This window comes from Sciurus vulgaris (genome assembly GCF_902686455.1).
Source record: "Sciurus vulgaris genome assembly, chromosome: 5".
NCBI classification, from domain to species: domain Eukaryota; kingdom Metazoa; phylum Chordata; class Mammalia; order Rodentia; family Sciuridae; genus Sciurus; species Sciurus vulgaris.
The window spans coordinates 43,300,662-43,311,636 of record NC_136465.1 but is presented as its reverse complement, the minus strand read 5'-3'; the positions used below and the strand labels follow the sequence as shown (position 1 = coordinate 43,311,636).

The 10,975-nt window shown below is 36.7% G+C and overlaps 1 protein-coding gene across 1 annotated transcript in view; it reads right to left on the bottom strand.

Annotated features, from left to right (window-relative positions):
* The window catches only part of MTMR7 (myotubularin related protein 7), a 92,114-nt gene that overhangs the window by 4,539 nt on the left and 76,600 nt on the right, over positions 1–10,975 (bottom strand). The window contains exons 10-13 of the mRNA XM_079143132.1: positions 9,408–9,457; positions 7,144–7,344; positions 5,312–5,452; positions 3,712–3,838 (exon numbers count right to left, since the gene is read on the bottom strand). Of these exons, the coding sequence (XP_078999258.1) occupies positions 3,712–3,838; positions 5,312–5,452; positions 7,144–7,344; positions 9,408–9,457 (519 nt within the window). The remainder of the gene's footprint in view (positions 1–3,711; positions 3,839–5,311; positions 5,453–7,143; positions 7,345–9,407; positions 9,458–10,975) is intronic.

The window sequence follows — 10,975 nt, the reverse complement described above, 5'->3', positions numbered from 1 at the left end:
CTGAAGAAGAAATAACAATTTCAGGGAAGAATCGTAAATAATTTACCTTCTCCTTATATACATGCATCCCTTTAGTTTACCTCCCAGCTGGGTATAATGGGACTCAAATGGATGAGGGTTCAAACCTAGGCTTTATGGCTATGGACAAAATGAGTTCTGTAGGGCTTGCTTCCTTCATCTCTAATGTGAGGATGATGATAACTGCCTTGACAGGTTTTCTATAAATGTAAACAGTATAACAAATAATGTACCTAGCAATCAGTAGTCTCCTTCTTTTCTTTCTTTTTTTTTGCAGTGCTGGGGATTTGAACCCAGGGCCTTGTGCTTGCAAGGCAAGCACTCTACCAAGTGAACTATCTCCCCAGCCCAGTCTCCCTCTTTTCTATGTCTGTATGGTTCCCATGAACTCAAAATGTTTTTTTATAAATCAGGAATTAAGGTGTTTATCTAATTTTATTGAGATATAATTCACTTGTAAAATTCACCACCAACGTATATAGTTCAGTGGCTTTTAGTAAATTTACAAGCTTTGTACAACCATCCCTACTAATTCTACATCACTTTCACCACCCGACAATCTCAAAAAAAAAAAAAAAAAACCCAACCAACCCCACCCATTCTCGCCCCCCTCCCCATCCCTTGGCAACCGTTAGACAGCTTTCTGTCTCTGGATTTGCCTAGTTTGGATATTTCATATCAATAGATAAGATCCTAGGTGCCCTTTTGTGTCTGGCTTCTTTCACTTAGCTTCTGTTCTCAAGAATCATCCATGTGGTAGCATGTATCAAGATTTCAGTGCTTTTATGTTGAATTATATTCCATTACATGAATATGCCACATTTGTGTCTCCATTCATTAGGTTATGGACACTTGGGCTGTTCAAAATATAATTTATCAGACTGTATCCTTTAATATCAGTAGGGGAGGTATTACAAGATGGAGTATCACATATTCCTTCCATATGCGGTATTAATGCAAAAGCAGGGGCAAGATGAGGAAGAGAGATGAATCCAGATCTGGCTGTGGAGAACTTGAAGTGTTTAACAGAGGCAGTGTTCATGTAGGAATTTGGAAGAGGCAAATTTAAGAAGGATGGGCGTGTTATGGTGCAGAGTGAACTCCAGGGAGAAAGGTGCATTGTAACAGAATTGTGGAAGGATTAAATTTAGACGTTCTGGTGATAGCATTCCTGGCAGGAGGAATAGTGAGAGGAAAAACACAAAGGAAAGGAGGTGACAGTAGTGTGCAAGAAGCAGAAAATACTCAATTTTAGCAAGAGGAACAGTGGAGAATAAGGTTGAAAAGTTGGATTATGGGAAAATCTCAAATGCCAGACTAAGAAACTTTTACTGTAGGAGGAAATAAGAATCAAAAATTTTAAATGAAGGCATTTTAAAATATTCTAAATAATAATTTTTAAGATTGTTAGTTTAACAGAATGCTGCAAGAGATTAATAAAATCCTAAGATTTATAAAGCTTGGATGTTGTCAGGATGACTTGAAGAGACTTTAGCAAAAAAAAAAAAAAAAAAAAGGTGTCTACTTGGCTCTAGAATTCTAAAAACCTAACCTGTGACTCACTTCACACTCTGCATTTATTATTTGATTCAAGGTCTCTTGCTCTTGGCCCTGGGTATATAATTCACGTCACCTGTGGCACTCAAAATTCAGAATTTCTAGGCTTAGTGCCCAGGCATCAGGATTTCCTGGGAGGCAGTGATCTTGCTGCACAGACAGGGTTAAAAATCACTTCTCTGATAAGGTAAAACATGATGATATAAGGAGAACTCATCATAGAGGTCCAGCAATTTTTTGTGGGATGCTGGAGATTTATACTAGAATACCATTAATGCTTGGTCTCCAAAGTTCTCCAAACCAACAGTTTAACCTTTTGAATCTGTTTTACTTGTCCAGCTCTACTTGGGCTCTTAGGTTTGCAACCCTAGTCTTAAGATCTTCCATATATTGATATCTCAAAAGGTGATATTTTCTACAGTATCATGAGGGAAACAGGAGTCAGCCTCACCAGTTACCTCTAAATGACAACTCTATTGTTGGGAACCCTGAATCATAAAGCACCATTCCCCCAGACCATCATTCTCAGTGGTGACTTGCAGGTGAGTATCCACTAGGCCAAGGCGTAGAATTCAATTTGAATTTGAGATATTTTGCTGAACTTTCTTTAGATACTAACTAATTGGAAGGGAACTGTAGTTCTCTTCCAGCCACACTATTGCTTTATTGAGGATAAAGAAGAATCTTAACTATTGACAATTTCCCAGACTTACCCCTAATACTTTTTCCTCACTACATATTATCTTTAAGTTTTCAACATATTTAAAATATTGAACCTCAATTCAAAATTTAGATTCCAAACAACAGGAATTTACTGCTAATTCCTGAACGAATGACATGGTGCTGTAGTGTTTTAAGACAAGTGAGGCAGAACAAAGCAAAAATCCAAGTGGGTTTGGTGACAAACTAAACTAGTATCACTGGAAATAAAGTTAACTTACTGGGAAAAGCATTTAAGTGTATTATAACCTCCCTGGCCAAAATGGGGAAGTTACAGGAAGCTCAAAGCAGACTCTAGTCAATTTCAACTATTTTATCTTTTATATACTAATATATCATTACATAATTCTTAAAAGTGAAGAAACAGGAGCCAAGCATGGTGGCACACGCCTGTAATCCCAGCAACTCAGGAGGCTGAGGCAAGAGGATTGCAAGTTCAAAGCCAGGTTCAGTAATTTAGTAAGGTCCTAAGTGACTTAGTGAGAACCTGTCTCAAAATAAAAGATAAAAAGGGCTGTGGATGTGGCTCAGTGGATAAGTGCTCCTGAGTTCAATCCCCAGTAGCAAAAAAAAAAAAAAAAAAAAGAAGTGAAGAAATGGATTTGTAGTACAGAAGCATATGTCTAATTTTACTACTTTACTTTTTCAACTTTTTTTCATGCTTTCTCCAGAAAGAATTAATTTAAAAATACTAGTAATGAGAAATGTACATATATATATGGATATGTATATATAGCTGATACGGTTTGGATGTGCAGCGTCCCCCAAAAGCTCACATGTGAAACAATGCAAGAAGGTTCAGAGGAGAAATGACTGGGTTGTAAGAGTCTTAATCTAATCAGCAAATTAATCCCTGATGGGATTAACTAGTGGTAACTGGAAGTCAGTGGGGTATGGCTGGAGGCAGTGGTTCATTGGAGGTGTGGCTATGGGGTATATATTTTGTATCTGGAGAGTGGAGTCTCTTTCTTTGCTTCCTGATGATGTGAGCTGCTTCCCTCCACCACCCTGTTCAGCCATAATGTTCAGCCTCACCTTGACCCCAAGGAACGAAGCCAGCCTTCTATGGACTAAGATCTCGGAAACTGTGAACCCTCAAATAAACTCTTCCTCCTCTATAGTTGTGCTGGTCAGGTCATTTAGTCTCAGCAGCAAAAAAGCTGACTAAAATAATAGCCAAATAGTTCAGCACACTGTGGAAATGAGCCATGAGCCAGATGTCTGAAATGTATTAAATGCCTAGGTGTAGACATCAGTCATCTGCATGCTCACTTGAGTGAGACTGTGTTACCACTAACAGTAAATAAGAAATGGTCACTGCTAATTTTATATATGCGCCTTCATAGGATTTCATGGGGCAGTGTTCTGAAAGAAATAAGCACACAATAGAGATTAACAATAGCAAGGGTGTCTTACTTCTTCTAGGGCCTCCAGTTCTTCCTCCAGCTGCTGGGATTCCTCCTTCACTGCCATAAGGTAATCTGTAACAGACTGTCGGGGCTGCATCCCTTTTTCAAAGCGGTTATACATTCCACTCCAAAACCTGGGAAGAAAGGCAGAGCTTTACAATACCACCATACCAAATCTTACAAGCTTTCTTTAATATTATGGTCCACAGACTAAATAATAACCAAATACAAATTACAAGCTCAAAAAAGTCACTCACTTGCAATAATTTCATGTTGACGGGTTTTGGGGGGAGCCTGTAAACTTCTGAAGAAAGTTAAGTTCATGAAGTGTCTACTTGTATATATGATATAAGTAGAAGGCATATAATAAATATATTTTTATAATAGATTAAAGTAGCACATGTTACCACATTTTCATTTTGTTTTGTTCTTTCTGGTATAAGAAAATGGCTGTAAGTTTTGAACTTAAAAAATTACTGATTGTATATTGAGAATCTTTTAGCTTCAAAGGAAGACTTAAACTTGAAGCTTTTAGCTTTTGTTTTATCACAACCACCACAAAATAACATTTACATTTACAATAAGTCCTCATTTTTTATCCCATACAATAAAGCATACTGGAATGCAAATGAGAATAAACAGTGTTGTCATAGGGATGGATATCCTTAGAACCACTCTTTTATTTAGAATAAAAATGTACCTTGAGGGCAGGGATTTAGCCGTTCAATGTTTTATCCAGAGTACCTAGAATGGTGCTTGATCCTCAATAAATTATTTGTAGACTGTTAATAACAACTGGCTATTAATAAATTAGTTCCAATATAAATGATTAGTGTTTCTTAACAGTTCTTAAAACTGCTGCTTTACAGAATCCATGGAGGCATTTTTTTGAGTATGATAGAATTAGCATTCTCCTATAAAAGTCTGGAGATATAATGATATTAAAGTAATAGAGAATAAAATAATCTTGAGGAATAAAATCTTTAGGGGGGGAACCACTAAGAATTTGTTGGGAGCAAATAGGGAAAAGGAATGTGATTTCTCAGTATATTATATTCTGTGTGCACTGGCTTTTTGCTGCCCTCTGAGTCATTCTTCTATATCACAAGACTAGGGAAAAAGTCAAAGGATAACATACACCATGGTTGCTCTCCCATCCCAATATATATAGTCTTAAAATAATCTATTTCCACAAGGGAAATATGCTAGGACTTGATTCAGCAGAGACAAAAATCATTTGATAATGATCACTTGATCAATGTGTCATTCTAATTTGACTTATAAGGCACTTGGTTTTCTTTTTTTCCTTCTCTCTCCCTCTCTTTCCCTCCCTGCTTTCACTTTAAAAAAATAAATGGGAACTTATATTTCTGAGGTAGCATTATTATAACACATCAACTTCTGAAGAGAATTCCACATTTAGGGGGATGAGAGGGAGAAGATGCTGCCCAAACTACCAGAGTCAGCTATTCAAGCATCTTCCTCTGGTGGATTCTGTGTCCAAAAAAGCCTTGAACCCAGTCTTATACCCTTTGGCCTCTGCAAGTTAAACAGTGCCAGAATCCAGTTTCATCCCCTAGTTGGAAGATTGCTAAAGGTTTACATACTTGTACATGGAGTTGCATGGAGCCACAGGGAGGTGAAGGCATCCCTGGTTCTGACTGTGATCCGCTCTAAACAGAGGGTTCAGGTAGTCAGCTCGATTCTTCCATAGATGAGCCCATAAAGAGTATGTTCTTTCTTGAATTCTGTTTAAAAAAAAAAAAGTCTGAAAATGACTGATCTTGATTCTTATGAATAATAAATGTATAATATCAGCTGGAAAGGAACTAAGAACTATTATCTGAACATCTTTGTCCTTGTTCTACAGCAGGGAAATTTATAATCTTTTTTGGTGGCTGCTTCCCCGCCGCCCCCCCCCCCCCCGTGGAATTCTTTATTTTTTAATTTTTTTAATATTATTATTATTATTTTTTAGCTTTTAATTTTTTACAGACTGCATTTGGATTTTTATTGATTTGTTTTATTTATTTTTTGAAGATGTAGACATATTTACTTAGGAAAGCAGAGAGACATTCAAGGGACAATATATGCCATCTCCAGAGGGAGTAATAGCCACCTGTGGAATTTTTTTTAAATGTAAACAAATGGGGTACAACTTCTTTCTCTGTTTGGTGGCTGCTTGAGATAGTAGAATAACACTGTAATAATCTCAACTCCTCCCCTACTAGCACTAGCCTTGACAAGATGTTTAATTCTTCTGAGTTAAAATAAAAAATGCTGCTTATGTAGTTTTGGGGTTTTTTTTTTTTTTTCCTCCAAATAGTCACTGAGCATTTATTATTTGCCAGGCAGTTATCTAAGGGTTTCATGTGTTTTCTCTCTTTTAACGCTCACTGAATTGGAGATACATCCATTCTCTGGATGAGGACACTAAAGGAATGGAGAGGTTAAGTAGTTCCCATGGCAAGTGAGAGGAAAAGTCAGAATTTAAATCCAAGCAGATACCATTAGAACTTTAAAGTCTAGTGCAACAATCCATGAGCTATCTAGGAAAACAAGTCAGCCTAAAGGATGAACTCTGCTTCTTCTAAATTATCTCCATTTATCAGGAATACTTGAAGTTCCTTTGACAAAATAAACCAATATCCTTGAAAAAGTATTTCTGTTTAACTTTTCATGGCATAAAACTATTAAGGCCTATTTTATTTAAACTCTTCATTTCTAAAATTAAATTCGATAATGTATACACCATAGTTAAAATAATTTTATTCTGTGAAAATCTCAAAAATGTTCCTTCATTTGCACTTTCTAAACCACCTATTGTTAGTAAGTTTCTGCCCTTATAATGTACTTGGAAGTACATATTTTATCTACTTTTACCCTTGGATAATGCAGTATAGTTTGAATCTAAATTAACAGAGGCTTGGGTTTAAAATTTGTTTTCCTGTTATACCTACAATTTTTATTATGACAGTATATCCACCCAAGATAGCCAACTTTTTTTAAAAAATTTATTTTGGTTGTAAATGGACACAATACCTTTGTTTTTTATTTATTTATTTTTATGTGGTTCTGAGGATCGAACCCAGTGCCTCACTCGTGCTAGGCAAGAACTCTACCACTGAGCTACAACCCAGCCTCCCAAGATGTCTAACTTTTAAGTGCAAAAATTATTTTCTTTGAATCCAAAATTATTTTTAAGACTCCAAACCTGTCTGGGTATATCAGGCAGAAACTGGGGGAAAAAATAAAACTGTACAGATCTCTGTCAGTTGATGACATTTTAACCACTTTGAAATGATGTAAGGAACAAGAAAAGAACTTGTCAGTATACACATGTGCACTAAATGAAATAGTGTTCAAAATGATAAAAGTCTCCCTGAAAATTCTCAGTTGTCAAAATCTTGAGATAAAAGTTAAACTCTAAAACACTTACTTAAGTTCTCGTCTCTCCTTTTGACTGTTACATAAGAAGTTTCCAAACTGGCAGGAATAAATGTGATGTTGAATGTGAATCAAAAACCTCTCATTGAACTCAAAGGCACAGGGAAATTGTTCCATTAATTGCCAGACACACTCAATGAACTGGTCAATTACAGGGGAGATTTCTTTTGGGTCACCATCTAGATTGCCATATCTATAAAACAAAGTATAAGAGATAAGGCAGTTTTTTTAAATTAGAAAGCTGTAAGTGCATAAACTATCACAAAAGCAACCTTCATTCCTAAACAAATTTAATCTTAAACTCAGTATGAGAAGGAGGAAAAATTAACCTTTAAATTTCAATTTCAAGAAAGACTTTGTAATGATAGTATAAAGAAGAGAACATATTCATGTTATAGTTACAAAAGAAAATGTTAAAGTAGACTAGTCCCAGAGATTAAATTCAAGGAAACTCCATGGAAAACAAGAAGCATTTAATTCAAATTTTAAAAGTATACCAGAACTTTTGAAAATATATCTTGTACTTTATTAATGACTAATGGGAGAATTAGAAGCAATTTCTAAGCAATTTCTGGATTTTTCACACTTGCATTGTTTGTTGGGAAGGAATAAGGAACAAAGATGACTTGAATAAAATAGTGGTTCCCTAGATTTCCAGGGATATTCCCATTTCTATAGTAAAGTAAAGACATTTATTTTTACATGACCACAGATTCCACAGGTAATTTACTTTAAATCTCCTTTGTTTTTGTTTTTGCAAATACCTCAGAGTCTTCCTCTTTTCATTTCTGATTTTTCAGTGAAGACTCCCTGGCCCTTTATACTATTCTGTGATTTTTAGAAGGAATACAAAAAGGTGCTTTGGGTGCCATCGAAGACAAATAACAATACAGAACCTCATCTCAGCAGTGGATAATTGTCTCAAGGAACAGAAAATAGCACTGCCAATTTAAGAATTTTCCCAAGCGTAGAAGCATTAGGAATTGTCTGGAAACCTCCAAGTTTTAGTTCCACTCACTTTTGGTAAATTTAAAAAGGGTCACCTCATAATCTTTTCAGATTATCCAGCTGGCCATCAACCATTTCCATATTCTTTCTGTCACCTGTCTTCTACATCAGAGATCCTAACTGCCTAGCAGACAGTCAGGAGGACCCCTAAACTAGAAATAACAATGTGATCTTAGAAAATTTACTCAATTTAGGGAGCTTTAATTTTCTCATTTGTCAAAGAGAATAACTATGCTTTCCTGGAAAAATAATCTAAATGACAGAAAGCCACAGAATTAATGATCAATTAATGTTAACTGCAAACACCACAAAAATATGAATGGGCCATTTCAGAAATGTAGAATTTATTTTAGGGAAACACTGGGTGGGTATAAAAACATCTAATGAAATTATTATTGCCTAAACTTAAATTTTAACACCAAAAGACTAGACTAAGTATAGTTACAACATTCATAATTGAAAAATTAGAGAACACCAAAACACAGGACAGGCTTTATTATCAACACTAACAAAAGCAGGCTGGAGGTTCTATAAATGACAGCTTCTGTTTATTGATAGCTACCATCTGGGCAAGCCAGAAAGCTGGATAGTTACATATATTTTTACAATTCCTTGCCACAACCCTATGGAATAGGGAAGACTCCCCATTCCACAGATGGGAAACCAAAGGTCTGAGAAGACAGATGCCCAAGGCCAGACAGTGAGTAAATGCCACAGTTTGCATTTGGAGTTGGATCTGTCTGGCTGCAATGCCTGGGCCACTGTCCCATGTTACCTCTCCAGAGATATATGGGAGAAACTTCGCTTTGATATGAATGCCACAGGAACAACCCAATCTGACTGCCACTATGAAAAAGCAAAGAAACTGCTCCACAGCCATCTCACGACTTGCAGAAGTGAATGTCAGCACTTCTAAAATGGAATAATTCAGTAAATCCAGTGTGCATGGAAGGAGGGACAGCTGATCCTTCCCAGGTCAATGAATAAGCAAGTGTCATATGTCTCTTCCGGAACAATTTTTACTGAGTTCTGCTCAACTAATATTAAGTGCAGTCAGAGTTTGAGGTTTCCTTTATCTGTGATGCAAAATGTAAAACATAATTTAAACTTTCCAAAGAAGACACACGATTAGTAGTAAGAATCCTTTCAAAACCAAGCTGTTTTCCCCTGAACACTTCAGGGGAAAACTTCAGGAACAGTGTTTTTTCCCTAAACATTCAAAACAACAGATTTTAAAATATTTCTCACCTGTGATTAAACTTATGGCCAAAGGAAATCCAGTCCTTTTCGATTAATACCTACACAAGAAAGAATGTAAATATCATCAAGAGAAGCAAATGAGGGAAAATAAGAGACAACATCCAACGACACTGAAGGATTCACAGGCACTTGGTTCAGAAATCACTATCCTCAGGTAACCTGCAAATGAGTGACAGCATAATATCCACCAATGCACATGTGAAGGGTAAAGCTAAAGGTCATACACAGGAAAAATAAATGAGAATGGAAGTAAGAAAGCATAGTAACACCAACCACTGAATGCTTCCTACTTGGCCAGGAGCTGCTCATATGCTTCCCATGTGACCTCACTTCATTGTGGGATGGGTGTTGTTATCCCTGTCATTTTATAGCAACAGAGACCAGGAAGCAGAAGACACCACTTTATACCACAGGTCTCTCTGCTCTAAACCCCATCTTTGAACCAATTCATGATGCTGCCTCTTTGAATAATGAAAAATACCAATCTTTCAATAAGAAACAATTAGAAATGCTTTCCAGTTCTCTCTACTATACATTAGAAGAATTCCGAATCATAGGTTTATGAGTACATCAGAAGCTAAAGCCCTGCTTTGGAATTACAGTTGCTATAAGTTCAGAGTCTGAAGTAGTCTGGTTTTAAAAACTATAAAATAGTTCCATTCATATCCCCAATGCTCTAAAATGGCCATTCATTTCCCCTAAAAAAGTGTATGGACAGTTGAAATCTGTCCTTGTTAACTCTAAAGGCCACTTCATTTGTGTTATAAATTTCATGTGGCATAATTAGGAAGACTCAGTGGCAGAAAAGGAAGGTGTATGGGAGAAAGACTCATGGCAGGGTGTGACTGAGAACCCAGTCTCCAAAAGTAAATGAAGGAATCCAGCCCTCATCTCAGCCTAGGAGAGGGGGTCTGAGCAGGGATGTCAGTCTCATGTTAACCCTGTCACGGGTAATTGAAGTTCTTGGGCACTTCCTGAGAAAAAGAAAGCGAAAGCTCCAGAGAGGAGCTCTTTAGTCCCCAGGATGTCAGTTGATACCAATTGGGAAGGAGATTAGTGGTGATGATATTCAAGTAGAGCTCCTCTCAGCGTCTGTCCCCAGCATGGATTGTGGACTCACTGAAGCACTCTCTATCCAGTCACAGTTCAAGAGGAAGGTATCAGGTAATGGCCCAGTCACTAGAAAGCCCCTGCAGTCATTTTAGGGAAATCTCACTAGCTCAGCCAAAACTTCACCACCCCAGGCAACTGTGGTCAGAAGCACTTCTTGCACATCCAAAAAGGATCAACCTCTAGGAGAGCATATACTCATAATTTCATCAAAGAACACAAAAATATTGAAAAAGAGACTGAATACTCTTATCTGGAGCTATGAGGACTACTTAGAAACCTGGAAGGGAAAGCAGTTTTTCCCAAGAACTATTAGCATGAACAATATAGAAAATATGTTTTCCAGCTATTTTTCCTGAGAAGTATTTTGTTACATATTCACACATTATCCCAAACTTGAAGTATTTATGAACAAATTTTTATAAAGCTCATTATTTTCCCAACTA